Genomic DNA, 18,863 nt, shown 5'->3' with positions numbered 1-18,863 from the left:
TCAGTGATGAGTGAGCCCTCATTGAGAAAGCAGCTGACAACTACTACGTGGGCAAAATCCGTGTCTTTGAAGTGAGATGCAGGAAAGCTGGCAGGGCTCGAAGGCGAATGGAATAAAATTTATTATCACCCGAACACTTGGCATGAATTTAGAGAGAACAATGCCGACCGTTTGGCTTTTCTTTCACGTCCCTTCATCAAGCCAAACAACTCTTCCGTCTTTTCCTCTTGTCAAATGTCTTTGCCTAACCCACCATTGCCCATCTCTGACTGATAGAAGATATAAAATAGCCTGTTCTGATTGAATTTTAGGTACAGGAGACTCTTCCAAGACTTTTTGATGCTTGACATGCCACAATGTTTCACTGTTGGAGAAACCTCGGGTGCTCTCTTGACCATTTAAAGACGGTGTCCAGTTGCTGGTGTCACAGAAACTGATTCCCACATTGCCCAAATAATCAAGTCATGTCTGTGAGCATGTTGTGGTAAAGTGTTTCACCACATCTACAATAATAATAATAAATTTTATTTGTACCGCACTTTATATTTGAATGCAAATCTCAAAGTCTACAACACCACTAAATTCCCGAGGGTCCTGGATGGCATTCACCCAGACAGACAACCAGTCCATCATGACATCTCTGAAATAACCCTCAACTGTATCTACCAGTATTTAGTGGAGGTGATGGTCTAGTGGTTAAGCGTTGGGCTTGAGACCAGAGGATCCTCGGTTCAAATCCCAGCCTGACCAGAAAATCACTAAGGGCCCTTGGGCAAGGTCCTTAATCCCCCAGTTGCTCCTGGTGTGTAGTGAACTTCTTGCATGGCAGCAGCCTAACATCGAGGTGAATGTGAGGCATTGATGTGTAAAGCACTTTGAGGATCTAATGCAGATGGAAAAGGGCTATATAAATGCAGTCCATTTACCAGTCAGGTAAAACAGTGGACATATTTATTTGTTCAAAGCTTTATACACACTCTTTCAAAGTCAGAGCAAGGGACTAGTTTAGGGTTTCAACTACAGTCCTCATCTTTTCTCAAAAAGTGACAAGAGTACAATTGCCAAGAGACACAACACTTCAAAATTAAGACAACTCAAGCATTTGAAGATAAACATACACAAAACACGTGGATCAGTCATACAACAGGTCAGCGCCTGAAACGAGTCTCCTACGACACATAATATGAAGATATACTTGGAACTGTATAAATGATGATGCAACAGGCAAAAGCTAGACTATGCATAGTTTTGCCAATCGTAACTACAGAAGCCTTCACTGGTGTCACGGTGGCTACTTGAGACATTTACCATAGAGTAACATTTTGAATTAGGACATATGACTATGATAAAATACCCATCTTTGGTATGCAAAGTAATCTTGACATTGTACAATCTGATATTGGTTCCAAAAAATGACATTCCTAAGGTGTTTGTGCAATATTGTTCCTGCAACTGAAGATAAAAGTCTGTGCTACAAGTATATCTTGATTCCCTTGCAGAGGTTTACACAAGCAAAATTTCAAAAATAAATTGTTCTGACCCAACTACCTCTGGAGGAATCTACTGGGCATAGATTTTCACCAAAACATGGTTCATCAGCAACATGTTGCAATCTGTGGTTCACCTTCTTGAAACACTAATGTTGGATTACAACTAAGTCTGCAGTCCACACACACACACATAAACACACAGTCAAAAATTGATGCATGAACTGATCTGTGGTCAGCAGTAACTACACAGAGGCAAGCACACTCGTAACATTTAAAGGTCACCATTGTTATTTGCTTGGGGAACAGTCGTATTTATCACAGCTGCCCATTTTGAGTGCAAAAGTAAAATACTATCAGTACTCTCCAAAATAAACACTCATACACTTAATGGGGATAAAAGGTTTATGCACAAAAATTGTTGTCACCTTTTCCCCCCCTTCTGGTATGGAATTGTTATCCATTTAAATGACTGCTCAACGCATACATAGGCTCTATCAAAGCCCCAAATGCCCTATTGATAAAAAAAAAAAATGTTTGCAAAAATGTTATCACTTTGTGGGTACACGCATAATTTGACATTTCATTAGGAAATTGTTTTATCTTTGACTGATATTATATGCACTATCCTTACCCTTGCTTAAGGACAGACTAGCTAAAGCATCCAAACTTGGTCCCATGTAGCAAAATAATAAATAATTTAAAACAAATAAAACCCAGGTAGCTGAATGGATAAGGAGTTGGGCTACCAATGTATATACCTGGGTTCAATTCCTGGTGATGCTATACGTGTCCTTGGACAAAACACTTCATCTGCATTGTCTCAGTCCACACAGTTGTAAATAAGTACCTGACCTTGGCTTGGAAAGTATGCTTTATCAGACTCACGTCCCATCCAGAGGAGGTCATAGCTTCTCATCTGCTTCACAGTATGGACTCATGAGATCAGCACCAGAACCAATGAGCTTCAGGCCTTATGTCTTCTGCTTCTTCTTGACTATACTACTTCACAAGAACAAGAAGTTGCCCTCAATTTTGTGTGTAGTCAAAAGTAGTCAAGATGCAATTCGTGGTTCAACACCACCCACAATTTTTTTGCTTTCTTGGCAGTGGTACCTACTGTTATGATTTGCCCCATATCTTGGGCTTATATCATGCTGTATCCCAGGTCTGTGTCATTGTTCTCTTGCTTAGGTCTGCTGTCTTTGATTTTCTCTCACTAGTTGGTCTTATTTATTGTGATATCTTTGCCACATGGTGAGTTCTGCTCGAGTTTAGTCTTTGCTTTTTACTTTCTTGTTTTTTTCATTCTGCTTTTCAATTTAGTCATTGGTTGCTTTTTATTTTGCCGTTATACTTTAACCACATGGTGAGTTCTGTTCTAGTTTAGTCTGCCTTTTATGTTCTTGTTGTTCTTTTTATGCTTGCATTATTTTTGGCCTCTGGTTTTCAGTTTGTCTTCATATTAGGTATTTTTTTCACTCTTTGTTGTGGGTGGTGTCACTTGCACTTAGTTGTTTCTGCTTCTGTCTGCCATGCCCACCTGTCATTGTACTCTTGTCTTGTCTGACCATGCCCTCTTCCTGATCTGCCTCCACACCTGATTCACATCACACCCTGATTACTTTCTCTGTACTTAAGCCTCACAGTGTTCACTCTTTCCCCGCCAGTTTGTTGAACTTTTGTGTCTTTGTCCCAGCCTTTTTCATAGTTCTGTTTATCAAGCTTTGCCTTGTTTCTGTTACCTTACCTTACGCTTTGTCCCCTATTTACAATGGGTTACTCAGGTAAAAGCAGTTTCAGTCTTTTGTTCATGGTAATGAGTCATTTACGTCATCAGGAGAGTCGTCAAGGGAGCCATCGGGTAAGGCTTCCGTCCCATCATTAGGAGGGACAGCTGCCCTGTCATTAGGAGGGTGCTAACTAGAGCACAATAGGTACTAATTAGAGCTATTGTTTAGTCACTAGCCTGTAGCAGTCGGCCTCTCGGTGGGAGGGGTCTGGTTAGGTTAAAAACTCCAGCTTTTGACCTCTGCTTGTTTTTGGACCATCCTTCTGCCGCACGATTGTCTGTTACTTCAGCACTGCTGACAGCCGAACTGTCTACCGAATCCTTGTCTGTTTTTTGACAAAAGGCTTTTGATTACCTCAATTCCTGAGCCTGCGAGTCTGTATTTTGTGTCTACCACCAGTCCAGTGCTACGCCATCTCACATCATGACACCCACACCAAATACCAAGTTTCTTTTAAATCGGTGCATTGTTACTTGTAAAGTAGTCCTGCTAACAGACCAACACATCAATATTACAAGTTACATCCATCTAATAAACTTCAAATGTGAAGAAATCAAATTTCAAACCAACCACATCATAATGATAGGTCTTCAACTAAATGTCACATGAGTACTTAGCAACACATGGGTGTATGTGGGAGTCAAGTCTGATCATGATCTTTTACACAAATCGTCAACACCAGATCAAACACACACAAGACTAGGCAACAACATGTAATATTAAACCAAAGATCTCTGAGCCACACCTCATGGCCACATGGTGGGGAATCTCTAAAATATACATCAGAAGCCTACATTTCCAATGGGCTTTTACAAATCTTTTGATGAGTGGATGAAAGAGCTCACTAAGAACTCCTCTCTTTTAATTAAAGGTCAACATGTCAAAGGCAAAATTCAAATATTAAACAAATTACCTCTCAGTGAGAGGTATGCGACCTCCCTGAGGGCATTCTTTTTTCAGTTTACAAGGGAGAGCTGGGTAAACTAGTCAACAGCAACCCATACAGTGCTATGAAAAAGTTTGTGCCCCCTTGAGCTTTTGCGCATTATGTTTTTTTTTTTTTGTTTTGTTTTGTTTTTTTGTTTTTTTCCATGATGTCACATTAAAAAAAAAAAAAAAAGCCAAATTGAACTTTATACTGTTGCAGGCTGTTTTCTTCACACACTTCATGAGGTATACCTGAACATTTACAAATCACTGAACATGTCTTGGACTTAATTTACATCAATGATGAGGAGATTAAAAAAATATGGATTTGTATGGTCTTGAGCACATAAAAAAATTCCACTAGAGAATAAATTTTCAATTTCATTTTTTCTCAATTTATTATAATTAATATAGGCCCAAATCAAACAGAGTTGCCTCAAGGCGCTTCACACAAGTAAGGTCTAACCTTACTAACCCCCAGAGCAGCAGTGGTAAGGAAAAACTCCCTCTGAGGAAGAAACCTCAAGCAGACCAGACTCAAAGTGGCAACCCTCTGCTTGCACCATGCTACAGACATAAATTACAGAACATTTCATAAAACAAATATACAGGAAATGCTGTTGGTGCACAGGACAGGAGGGTCTCTAGCAAAAATACCACACCCATCTCTGGATGGAGCCAAGAAATACAGTATAATTTGTCAGCATTAAAAAAAGAAAAATGGGAAATACTAAGGTGATTGCTAGCCACGAGCCCTAAGCTTCACTAAAAGACCCAATTTAGATAAAGTTGAGGCTGCAGCTGCTCCGTTTCCTAAAAAAATGAATTAAAAGAGTAAAAAGTGTAGAACTATACTATGCCAGTATGCTAGCCAAACGAAAGGGAAAATAAGTGCGTCTTAAGTCTGGACTTGAAAGTCTCCACAGAATCTGACTGTTTTATTGATGCAGGGAGATCATTCCACAGAACAGGGGCACGATAAGAGAAAACAGTGTGACCCGCAGACTTCTTATTCACCCTAGGGACACAATGTCATCCTGCACCCTGAGAAGGCAATGCCCCAGCCGGTACGTAAGGTTTAATTAGGTCAGCGAGGTAGGAAGGTGTCAGTCCCTACCTAGCTGACCTAATTAAAGCATGAAGCTTCAATAGACAGTTTGTCCAATCACAGACTTGTCATGTCTTGTTACCTTCATGCATAATGACTCATTTGTCTCCTTCTCCACATTTACTATATAGTACCATACTTACTGTTAATCATATTTACTGATGTATATGAAGTCCAAGACATATTCTGTCACCTGCAAATTTGCATGCATCCATCACGTCACTGGATGAAATAGAACCAGTTGTAAAAATAATCCTTTAGTTGCTTTCGACAAACAGGGTCACATACTTATGTGCACCATTTTGGCACTGATATACGAGGTCTGTGAGAAAACTATCCGACCTTTTTATTTTTTTCAAAAACTATATGGATTTGAATCATGTGCGCTTGCATCAGACAAGCTTGAACCTTCGTGCACATGCGTGAGTTTTTTCACACCTGTCGGTTGCGTTATTCGCCTGTGGGCAGGCTTTGAGTGAGCACTGGTCCACCCCCCTTGTCGGATTTTTATTGTCAGGGAAATGGCTGAGAGGCTGCCGGTTTGCTCCATGAAATTTTTTTCAGAAACTGTTAGAGACAGCCAGTTGGAAACCATTTTTAAAGATTCAGATGGATTTCGGTGAAGATTCTGTCAGCGTCACATGTATTAAGGAGTGTTAAAACTTTTTTAAAGATGGCCCACAGCGGCGGAGGGCGCGCGGCGCACCGAGCAGCCATCGACAGGCTGGAACGACCAGATCATTTCTAAATTGAACGCTGTGTTGATCCGGGACATCATGTGACTACCACAGAAATGGCAAGAGAGCTGGACATAGCACTTTTGCAGCACATTCCACTGTTACAGGAGATTTTGTAATGAAAGACGTGCTGGGGGATTTTGCGAGTCGGCATGGAGCTGCTCATTGCGCGCAACAAAAAAAAACACCTCCGTGTTGGAAACCATTCAGAAGATTCAGACGGCTTTTGATGGCTTTTCAGTCGAGTGAGTATCTGAGAAATTGTTTAACAGCTGGGCATGTTCCAACTTGTCCTGTGCGACTTCCAACACAGAGGTGTTGTTTGTCCAGCAGCTGTGAGCGGCTGCGTCCCGACGCGCAAATCTGTCTGCACGTCTTTCATTACAAAATCTCCTTTAACAGTGGAATGTGCCGATAAAGTGCTGATCCCGACCTCTTCTGAAACTTCTCTGCTAGTCACACGACATCCTGCATCAACAGAGCCTTAAATTTGGAAGTGATCTGCTCGTTCCAGCCTGTCGATGGCCTCCGCCACTGTGGGCCGTTTTTAATCCAGTTTTAATGCTCCTTAATCCATGTGATACCGATAGAAGCTTCACAGAAAGCCATCTGAATCTTCCAAATGGTTTCCATCTGGCAGTCGCTCCGCCATTCCTAAACAATAAAAATCCGATGAGGGGGGTGGACCAGCGCTCACTCAAAGCCTGCCCACAGGCGAATGACGCAACCGACAGGTGTGAAAAAACTCACGCATGTGCACGAAGGTTCAAGCTTGTCTGATGCAAGCGCACATGATTCAAATCCATATGGTTTTTGAAAAAAATAAAAAGGTCAGATACTTTTCTCACATACCTCGTATTAATTTAATTTGAGACATATGGTAGAGATTTGTTTTATCTTAGTTTAAACAACAAAATTTTTGAAATTTTTTTAAAATATTTTTTATACTAATGTTAACAAATTTGTAACTGCTCAAGAAGGGGTACAAACTTTTTCACAGCATTCTATGTCATGAAACTGCTTTGTAATATAATGCTTGAGATGCCGCTGAGAGATGCACGGCATGCAATACTGTGTGATTACAGTGTATAAATCACAATCTCTTCTCAGAAAATTATAATGCACCTGGTAGGACACAAACGGTGAAATCTTGTTGTCTTACCTTGTCGAACATCTCTGGGAGCTATGATGATTGCGTCATTGGAATGCAGCTCAGTGACGCAGCAATCGCTGGCACTAAGCGAGCCATTGCTGAAACTGTGGGGTGTCTCCGGCAGCAATGGCACTGGCAGTGCCAAGATGTTGTGGTTAGGACATATACAGCCTGTTTGGGTCATTCCACACCCATCGCCATCAGACGTCTTCTTGTCTTCTTGGTGACCATTGTGTAGACACTCCTCAAACCATCTGCAGAGTACGCTGCAAGTAAACTGACTGGAGTTCTCGTTGTTAATGAGTAACACCTCCACCAGTCTCATTTCCACCATTTCCTTGGTTAACTGAGGTTCATCAGCAGCTGGGTGTCTGGTGAGACACAGTTGGACAAAGTTCTTGTCAAATTGTAAGAAGGAATAGGGGCTATCTGAGTTGGATTGGCTGCCACAGAGCTGGATGATCTCCTGATTCCTCACACCGACTATCTGTAAGGGTAGGGGGCAACTTTGATTGGCTAGGTGGTGGTCGAGGGATAGCAGCATGGGGGAATGTGTCCAACAGATAGATGGGTGACGGAAAAAGCGGAGGTAAAGGGAGTACTTGGTAGGGTCGGGGTTTTCCAGGGACCAGGAGCAGCCTGGTGCCCGGAAGGGGAAGAGTTCCCTTAGGGAGAAAGAGCCATAGAGCACACCGGCAACTAAGCTGGAGCACGGTGAGGACCCTGGAGAGGGATGCCCCTCTACCCCGGTGCTAGGGACACCATTGACAGCTCCGTTGGCCGCCTCGGCCAGTGCGGAGAGAGGAGCTAGTGCGAGGGTGGACACGGCAGCCAAGGCTCCAACCACAGCCAGGAGAGAGGACAGCACAGATAGACACACCCCTCCAGCAGTGTTCATCCTATGTCATTTGTCCTGCAGGGACAAAGAAGACACAGGAGAAGTTTAGACAGATCAGGATCAAGCTTCGAACCCAATACCACAAATCAATATTCCTCCAGAATCCAATACCAAATTTCATCTTTTTTCCCTCCCACATTCAACAAAGTTCATGGTGACATTTCTCGTAAATCTTGCCATATGTCATGCTCATGCACGCGCGGACGTAAACATAACACATGGACTGTCAGGAACACAAGTGCACTCCTGCTGGGTTAGATGAGAAAAGTTGATGACTTGGTGGTGGAGACATGCACTGTTCCCCACCCCCCACCGCCCGCAGATACGGGCTCGCAAACACAAAGCTAAATCTGCGCGCAAGCACACACACACGCGTTCATGTATTTGCCTGCTGAGCTGCTCCCCCAAGGCGGTGGCAAACGACTACCATCACTGACACAGTCAGGGTCCAACAACAGCCTTATTTTTTTTTTATTTACTCCCAGTACAGACACACACAGTGGTAACAACAATAAAAGCACATATAGTATTTTAGTATTTAACTTTGAACTGCATCAATAGCCGGTGTGTTTTTGTTGCGTTATATCACCTGAGACACTCATGCGGTTCTCTGTAAATGCCGCTTGAGAAGGGTGTGTGGGAGATGGGCGATATTTACGACACTGAAACAATCATTTTAAGAGTGCTGCTCATGCAGCCTTCTCCAACAAATACCTTCACTGAATTGAATGGATGCACTTCATTTCTTTACTGTTAATGAATCCGGCTTCATGATTTCAATTACAAGCGTGTGAGTCTTTCATCCAGCTTGTTGTGCTTCATCCACGGGCAAAAATGCAACTCTGTGACCTGATGTCATTGGTCCGAGGGCATTTTTAGACAGTTCACTCACCAGCCATAAATGTTTTATTATTGCTGTTAACAGCTCTCCCTGCATCCCACAATCAAGTTTTATGTCTTTTTTTTTTTTTCAGGACAACCTGTGCTTTCAGAATATATATGTTTTTGTGGTGTTTTATAAGGGTAATAAAGGTTTACAATCAAAAATAGGCAAGGAAAAAATAATTTTCCACACACATTTATTCAAAACACACAGCAAACTATAATAAAGACCTGTTTTGACACTTTATAAAGGTAATTTGAGGTCTTGTGTGCAAGTCTGTACAACAAAAAGGTTCAAACAATAAACACAAATGTACATTTTGAACAATATATACAAAATGGTATATGCATTTTGTTGTCCATTGATATGGTAAACAGTGCTTTACGCAGAGAAAGCAACAGAGTTATCCAGTAACATTCACATGTAAGCTAGTGGAGCAATCCTGATAGTTACACACTCTTTGTTTGAGCACGTGAGATTGTCATCAGAGGCTTTCCGTGTGCTTCTGCTTTCACTGATCGCTGTGCGTAATGGCACATGGCACACTGAGTATGTACTAACAGTATGTACTCATTGGAGCACCCAGGGGGCTATTCAAAAGTGCCAACTAGTAACATATCACTCCTGAAAATGATCTTTGGCTTTTCACGTGTGGTAAATCTGCCCTACAATTAGATTTTGGAAAACCATGTGATGGTGAACCAATTCCAATTGTACACTCACATTGCGCACGTCATCACACAGCTTCTATGAGGAGTACAAAGATGGCCGATGGCTGGCTCAAAAGTCCGCGGAGTTAACTTTTCAGCAAAAAAATAAATAAATAAATAAATAATTTTTCTATCTCATATCATTCAAAAGTAATTTATAATTTAGTAAAGCTTGGGTTTAGCCATTGTATACAATGGCGCCATCCCCAGAGGGTTAATAACCGAAATTAGGAAAAAAAAGAAGTTGTGCTTAGTGCCATCTAGTGGTACGGTTGCAGATTATATTATGCCAACACTGACAATAATTTTGTTTCCCTTCATGTTGATTCATTGCCTTCCCTTGTGATAAGGAATAATGCACTTGCAACTAGTCGTCTGTGTACATGGGAGCAACTACTGATTCCTCTTTATTCTTCAGTGTTCAGAATGTTGCTTTGGGCTACTGTACCAACATAGTGCTGTAGCATGGCTGATACCATAGGGGGTGGCGGCTCCCATGTCGATGTGACAAATCATTGCAGGTAATTTTGACAAAAGAACAGATGGTTATGAATGCAACTTTCAATTTGTGTTCATACACACCCCTAAATCCTAAACAATGTAGCTTTAAACCAAAAGTATTATTATATTAAAAATGTATGATATACATATATTTAAGTGCATTAACTGAATAAAATGAATGAAAATCCATCCATCCACCCATCTATTCATTCATCCATTTTCTGATCCTATTTAATCAAATTAAGGTCCACAGCTCCCTGTGGTCCTTAATTTAAATATATATATATATATATATATATATATATATACATGGTCTGTCCATAAATTAACGGTCCTTTTTATTTTTTTTTTAAAGTATATAGATTTCATTCATATGTTTTTATGTCAGACATGCTTGAACCCTTGTGCGCATGCGTGAGTTTTTCCACGCCTGTCGGTGACGTCATTCGCCTGTGAGCATGCCTTGGGAAGGAGTGGTCCCGCCCCCTCGTTGGATTTTCATTGTCTGGAAATGGCGGAATGAAAAGGACTTTATTTCCCATCAGAATTTTTTCAGAAGCTGTTAGAGACTGGCACCTGGAATCCATTCGAAAAAACAAGTTGGGACATGCCTATCTCGGCTTTCAGTGCTTACCAGTCGATTGAGTATAAGAGAACTTGTGGAGAGCTGGACATGTCCCAACTTGTTCTCTAACATCATAAGTCATAACAGAGCAGAGTCATAACAACACAACGCAGAGTGCAGCTGCTACAGTGGTGCTGTGACCCGGATGGGAGTGAGTTTAGGTGGGTGAGTGTAACGGAGGCCAGCAGGTGCATATATAGTTTGTAAACCTCACTCCCAACAGCTCAAAAAGGATTCTCTGGTCACAAGGCCAGAGCCCTGGGTTTCAGCCTTCTGGTTAGAAAGTCCGACTCCCATGCCGAGGATCGTGAGTTTGCATTCTGAGGGGAGTGAATGGGCAGAATCATAACAACACAATGCAGAGTACAGCCATTACATATGTACCCTATGCACGCCATGTACTTCAGCTAGTCATGTGCTGGTGGTGTGCTTTGCCACATCCATGACACCATGGAAATGCTTTCGGTCCTGGATTGTAAACAAAGGGACACAATAGATCCAATCCCACATCTCTACAATAACCATCTATCTGCCACAGCCAGCTGAAATGGACTGTCTCTGTGACCTTCTCCAGCTCCTGGGAACCTCGGTACTCAGGGACCCGTGTGTTGTGTTATGATCATGTTCAGAATATCAAAGCTGACTCTCCCTCACAATGTCAGTGATACTCCTCATTTTTACTTCTCTTAGTAATGGCTATTTTATACAATCTCATTCCAGCAGTATCCAAGGAACCTATGAAGAGACCTAGTATCAAAGGTATTCATATATTCATGCAATAGTCAATGAAAGGGTTGTGCAGACTTGTGACTGTAATATCTGATATTTAGTGCAATTCAGTTGTTAAACAATCAGTCACTTATTTCTCAGACATTTTTTCTGTGGAAAATAGTTCATTTCTATCACTGACAACCACACCTGCTCCCAATCCACCATCCTCTAACCACCCAGCAAGCATCAGACATGTCTGTTGGATGTTACATCCACAAACCAAAGGTGCTTTAACATTTTCAGGGTTATAGTTAAGACTGAAAGCATGTGGAATGCATATCAGAGGTGTTCTTATACATGAAAGTGAAAATAACAAAAAGGGTCTTTTGTCAAAGCTGCTGTATAAAGTAGCATTCTTATCAAAAACTCACATTTGTTTTAAGATTTTTTTTTTATATAAATGTTAATTATAAAAGACATTTTGGGGTACACAGCAATTTATTATGTGGTCTGGCAGGCAGCACTGTGGCTTAGTGGTTAGCACTGTTGCCTCACAGTGAGAAGGTTGTGGGTTCAATTCCCGTGGCCTTTCTGTGTGGAGTTTGCATGTTCTCCCCGTGTTTGCGTGGGTTTCCTCCGGGTGCTCCGGTTTCCTCCCACATCCAAAGACAAGCGGGTTAGGTGGATTGGAATCTTTGAAATTGTCTGTAGGTGTGTGGGTGTGTTTGTGTTTGTTTGTGGCCATGCGACAGACTGGCGTCCTGTCCTGGGTGTACCCCACCCTTGCGCCCTATGTCTGCTAGGATAGGCTCCAGCCCCCCGCGACCCTTAATTGGACTAAGCGATAGAAGATGACTGAATGAATGAATGTGGTCTGGCATTTAAATGGGGAGTATAAAATTATACTTTTCTGTTTTATCTTTTTTCTGGCAAATTGTAATGTTGTTAGAGCCAATCCAGTGTCATCATTATGTTGTTGTCCCTTATTTATATTTCATCACAAGAAACCCGTGAGCTTCCTGCTTGAAATCAGAACAGAAGTTATTGGCAGAAAGAAGAAGTGTTGACAGAACAGGGCCAAATCCAACAGTTACGCAAATGTAATTGATTCCTTTATTTAGAAAGTTGTTGTATGTTGTATGCCTAGTCAGTTTGTTTATACCCAATTAGGTTTTTCGGCAAGCAACTACAAATATGTTACTAATGTAGGCTCGATTCCACTCCAAGATGGGAAAGAAAAGATGTCAACTACCCTACAATTACAGTAATGTGTAAATGCAAGACCATGTTCTTAATTATGTTGACTTGAATGATGTCTACAACATCAAATGTATAAATATGATGAATATTATTATAAATCACATTGAACATAGTCAAATTATATATAAACATTTGGCAGTTCATGTAACTCAATGTGTCCCTGTGGACAGCTCTATTTCCATCGCAGTGAATGGCTTGATCAGCAACAAGCGAAGAGTGCCGACTCCTGGCAACGTGATGTACAAACAATAACCTTGTGCTCAACAGTACCAAAACCAAACCAAGGGAAGCATAGGCAACAGGGCATAACCCTACACATACATACACATATTGTAAATGGGGCCAAGGTAGCGCGATTCTCCAGCTTTGAATTCTTTGGCGTCCAAATCTCAGAGGATCTCTCCTCATCCATCAGTACCTCCAGTCAGGTGCAAAAGATGCTATAATTAGGGAATAATCCTGTTGTGTCTAATGATTTGCGGACGTTAACGCTGGACTTTACGGTCGCAAATTGAGTTTTACCATGACACGTTTGTGGAACTGGTAAAACGGATATTTGCAAACGTAATCCAGCATTAACATCTGCAAATCATCAGACACAAAGGGGTTAGTTCCATTCTAATCTAATTCCATCATTTGCACAGTTTATATTTCAGTAAGAAATTCGATCAGCGACGCTTACCATTGCAAAAGCGTCTTCAGCGTCACCCCACTAGGTTTCTCTCACTCTCAGCTGATAGGGCCATTATTGACATCTGTGTAGCAACGCGGTCAGGGCGTGGAGTAATACATCCAGCACCATTACCGACATCTGCTTAGCAATGTAGTTAGGGAGTAATACATCATATGTGAAACGGTTGAATATTTTGCCCCCGTCAACGCTATATTTTATGGTCGGAAATCTCACATGATTAACCAATCAGTTTTGTGGAGCAAATGCAACTGGATTAGAATGTCTCTTCATTCTCAGGAAACTGAAAAAACAAAAACAAACAAACAAACAAAAAAAACCAGCATGTTCATATCCTCCACAACTTCTACAACTGCACTGTTGAGATTGTCTTGACAAACTACATCCCAGTGTGGTATGGTAACTGCATTATAGTGCATAGGAAAGCCCTGCAATGAGTAGAAAAAAATCCTCAAGGCATCATTGCGTACCACTCTCTACCATCACTGACCTTCAACCTACATGTGCCTGACGCAGGCAAGCAATATTATTTGGTACGTGACAAATCCCAACCATGGATTGTTTTCCCTCTTTCCATCAGGGAGACATTATAGGAGCTTTAGGTCTCACACCAGCAGGCTCAGAAACATAGTTTACCACAACACCATATCCTTGCTGAATGCCTTGCCAGCCAACCCACTCCCCCGCCTCTGCAGCTACAGAGCACTTCACCCTTTTTACACCATGTCCTTTATTGCTCTTGGTACATGGACTGTGACCATCTACCTTGGGGTCAATGATCCCCCATCTGTTTGCACGTTGAATTTCATCGACACATTCTCACTCACGACTCTTCACATTTTTACACTTGATCAGTGCCCCTTTCCATCACAATGTGATGAATTATGGACCCTCATTGCGTCATTTAGTGGTGGGTGGAGAAACATGTTTTTTGACAGCTGCAACATTTCTCTCTGACAGTGCAAAGAAGAATATGCTTCACTTTCATCTATGTTTTGGTTAGGGTTATGGTTAGGTTAGGAAATAGGTAGGCATAGGATGCAGGTACAGGGATGTCTTCTGGGCACCATAATCCAAATATACTGGGATGACGGTTCCTCTGTCTACCTACAACAGGAAATTGAATGTATATACAGTACATTTGTGTTCTGGCATATTCAGATAAAGGTTGATGCAATGGGGGGGTTCCCAAATTGTCACAGGTTGACATTTCTCAAAATGAATTGTTTGCATCAAAATACAACGACTTGGGTTTGGTTATGTTATTTATACTGACGCAACTGATTTGATGTAAATCTGTATTTTTTGTATTTGTCCTATGACAATATAGTTGAATTTAATCAAAGGTAATGTATTTGGGATAAGGTGTAGGGCTACATGTTGACATGTCCCGGTCATGCAACCTGTCTGTAGCCTTGGATAAGACACTTCATCTGCATTCTCAGTCCTCCCAGCTGTCAATAGATAGTAGCCTTGGCTGGGGATGTTTTCTGATGTCCTTTCAAGGGGAAGTTGTAGACTCTCATCCACTTCACAATATGGAATCTGGAAATAAGCAACAACACTGACAGGCCTCAGAGCCTATATCATCTTAATTTCTGTGTTGGTGGCAGTACTGGTAACTTGTGTGATTAATTTGTTAAAATGGAGGGCAGTGAAGGAATGTATGTTGTTAAAAATGTAACTTTTCTCATAAGGGGATTATAATCAGAATACAGAAGCAAATGTACCTTATACATGTTTCCGGATAATTGTGCTCAGCTCATCTGCACTTAGCTATGCTGAACTAATCTTTCCCTGGTGCATCTTGCCTGGTTGACTCTAATAGGTCTCCCTGGCAACGTGAGCCAAGGTCACTGAAAGATGTGTGATGCAACTGCAAAAAATTCTCTTTGTGTAGCACATGTGCCTTCATCGCAAATACACCACTTCCCTAAGGCCTAGGTTAATGAAACACAGCAGTGGCCTGCACTTCACAGGATTTATATATCTGTTAAGGCTCTCTAATGCTGGACACACATTATGAGGCCTGGATAAGAGACTGGGAACAGTGCTTACTTCACTGTGTCAAGAGGTGACCCTGCAGGGTTCGGACAGTAAGAGGCACTTGGGCATTAGGAGGGTGCTGCTAATGAGAGCCAGAAAAACATGAAAGGCAGGCTAATGATGGGGTAGATGCGGTATTAGACAGAGAGGCAAAGCTGGAGATGATAGAGTGAGGCTATCACAGCTACATTCAAATTTATATATGCAAAGAATCTGCACCACTGATTATGGATATCACACATTTGGTTTTTAAGCATTCCGCCAGTTACAATGTACAATGCCTAAATTAGTTCCACGTCATGTGAGGATGACATGGAATTATTCCAGGCGACTAAACCTGTGCTGGGCTATCTGCATCAGTTCATCCTGTTATGCAGGATGATGACAGTTTTTTCTTATTAGGGGACCAAAAACACTCACAGAAATAATTTGACAAGGAATTATTGTCAAATACAGTTGTGAAGAGGTGGTCACCAATCCTGATCCAGGAAATCACCTGCATATTTCCAACTGGTTCAAAATGCTGCTGCCAGACCTTTGACACGAAGCAGAAAGTTTGATCACATTAAACTCATTTTGGTATCTCTTCATTGGATTCCTGTTCCTGTGAGATCAGATTTTAAGGTTCTGCTTCTAATCTTTAAAATTGTTCACGTACTGGCACATCCCTACGTAGCTGACCTAATTAAACCCTACGTACCGGCCTGGGCTTTGCATTCTCAGAGTATAGGACTAGTTTGTGTCTCTGGGGTGAATAAAAAGTCTGTGGGTCTTATCATGCCCCTGTTCTGAGGAATGATCTCCCTGCATCAATAAAACAGTCAGATTCTGTAGAGACTTTCAAGTTCAGACTTAAGACGCACTTATTTTCCCTTTCGTATGGCTAGCATACTGGCATAGTATGTTACTATGCTTTTTACTCTTTTAAATTAATTTTATTAGGAAATAGAGCATGCCGCAGTGGCTCCATCCAGAGATGGGAGTGGTGTCTGTTTCTGAAACCCTCCTGTCCTGTGCACCGGCAACGTTACCTATATATTTGTTTTGTGAATCGTTTTGTTATTTGTGTCATAGCATGGCTCAAGCAGAGAGTCACCCCTTTGAGTCTGGTCTGCTTGAGGTTTCATCCTCAGGGGTAGTTTTTCCTTAACACCGTTGCCTGTGTGGTTGCTCTGGGGGTTGGTAAGGTTAGACCTTACTCGTGTGAAGCGCCTTGACGCAACGTTTTTTGTGATTTGGCGCTATATAAATGAAATAAATTGAAATATCTACATGCTGCAACAACAGTTGATTAATCAACAATGGGGTTTCCCAGTTCTTGATTGGTGGAGCACACCTGATTTACACTCAACAAAAATATAAACGCAACACTTTTGGTTTTGCTCCCATTTTGTATGAGATGAACTCAAAGATCTAAAACTTTTTCCACATACACAATATCACCATTTCCCTCAAATATTGTTCACAAACCAGTCTAAATCTGTGATAGTGAGCACTTCTCCTTTGCTGAGATAATCCATCCCACCTCACAGGTGTGCCATACCAAGATGCTGATTAGACACCATGATTAGTGCACAGGTGTGCCTTAGACTGTCCACAATAAAAGGCCACTCTGAAAGGTGCAGTTTTGTTTTATTGGGGGGGGGATACCAGTCAGTATCTGGTGTGACCACCATTTGCCTCATGCAGTGCAACACATCTCCTTCGCATAGAGTTGATCAGGTTGTCAATTGTGGCCTGTGGAATGTTGGTCCACTCCTCTTCAATGGCTGTGTGAAGTTGCTGGATATTGGCAGGAACTGGTACACGCTGTCATATACGCCGGTCCAGAGCATCCCAAACATGCTCAGTGGGTGACATGTCTGGTGAGTATGCCGGCCATGCAAGAACTGGGACATTTTCAGCTTCCAAGAATTGTGTACAGATCCTTGCAACATGGGACCGTGCATTAACCTGCTGCAACATGAGGTGATGTTCTTGGATGTATGGCACAACAATGGGCCTCAGGATCTCGTCACGGTATCTCTGTGCATTCAAAATGCCATCAATAAAATGCACCTGTGTTCTTCGTCCATAACAGACGCCTGCCCATACCATAACCCCACCGACACCATGGGTTAGTCGATCCACAACATTGACATCAGAAAACCGCTCACCCACACGATGCCACACACGCTGTCTGCCATCTGCCCTGAACAGTGTGAACTGGGATTCATCCGTGAAGAGAACACCTCTCCAACGTGCCAAACGCCAGAGAATGTGAGCATTTGCCCACTCAAGTTGGTTACGATGATGAACTGGAGTCAGGTCGAGACCCCGATGAGGACGACGAGCATGCAGATGAGCTTCCCTGAGACGGTTTCTGCAAACCGATTGTTTCAGCAGCTGTCCGAGTGGCTGGTCTCAGACGATCTTGGAGGTGAACATGCTGGATGTGGAGGTCCTGGGCTGGTGTGGTTACACGTGGTCTGCAGTTGTGAGGCTGGTTGGATGTACTGCCAAATTCTCTGAAACGCCTTTGGAGACGGCTTATGGTAGAGAAATGAACATTCAATACACGAGCAACAGCTCTGGTTGACATTCCTGCTGTCAGCATGCCAATTGCACGCTCCCTCAAATCTTGCGACATCTGTGGCATTGTGCTGTGTGATAAAACTGCACCTTTCAGAGTGGCCTTTTATTGTGGGCAGTCTAAGGCACACCTGTGCACTAATCATGGTGTCTAATCAGCATCTTGATATGGCACACCTGTGAGGTGGGATGGATTATCTCAGCAAAGGAGACATGCTCACTATCACAGATTTAGACTGGTTTGTGAACAATATTTGAGGGAAATGGTGATATTGTGTATGTGGAAAAAGTTTTAGATCTTTCAGTTCATCTCATACAAAATGGGAACAAAAACAAAAGTGTTGCGTTTATATTTTTGTTGAGTGTAGTTAATTAACAGTCGGTGGAGGAGGAAGAGCTGGAAAACATGTAGGACAGGTGATCTCCAAGAGCAGTGATGGCGACCCCTGAATTATATTAAAGCTCTGGTTCTGGTTAAAGCCTTGACTTGGACGTTTCTGTGTAGGCTCTCAGTTGTCCAGGTGGTTTCCATAGTAGAGAAGCTTGAATTTTCGACTGGACTGGGTTGCGTCTTTGTGAATATGACGCCACAAACTTGACGCGCATATCTTTGGGCCACCACTATGCTTCCCTGTAGGGATGGTGCCTGGTTTCCTCCAAACATGGTACCTAACATTCAGACCGAGTTCAATCTTTGTCTCATCTGACCAGAGAATTTTATTTCTCGTGGTCCGAGAGTCCTTCAGGTGCCTTTTGGCAAAC

At 42.1% G+C, this 18,863-nt stretch overlaps 1 protein-coding gene across 1 annotated transcript in view; it reads right to left on the bottom strand.

Moving 5' to 3' along the window:
• adgrb2 (adhesion G protein-coupled receptor B2) overlaps window positions 1-18,863 on the bottom strand; it is a 695,462-nt gene that overhangs the window by 475,564 nt on the left and 201,035 nt on the right. The window contains 1 exon segment of the mRNA XM_034161569.1: window positions 7,215-8,118. Coding sequence (XP_034017460.1) covers window positions 7,215-8,103 — 889 coding nt within the window. The 5' untranslated portion in view covers window positions 8,104-8,118.

The sequence above is a fragment of the Thalassophryne amazonica genome, chromosome 20 (genome assembly GCF_902500255.1).
Source record: "Thalassophryne amazonica chromosome 20, fThaAma1.1, whole genome shotgun sequence".
NCBI classification, from domain to species: domain Eukaryota; kingdom Metazoa; phylum Chordata; class Actinopteri; order Batrachoidiformes; family Batrachoididae; genus Thalassophryne; species Thalassophryne amazonica.
The sequence above is the reverse complement of the archived record's forward strand: the minus strand, read 5'-3'. Positions and strand labels throughout refer to the sequence as shown.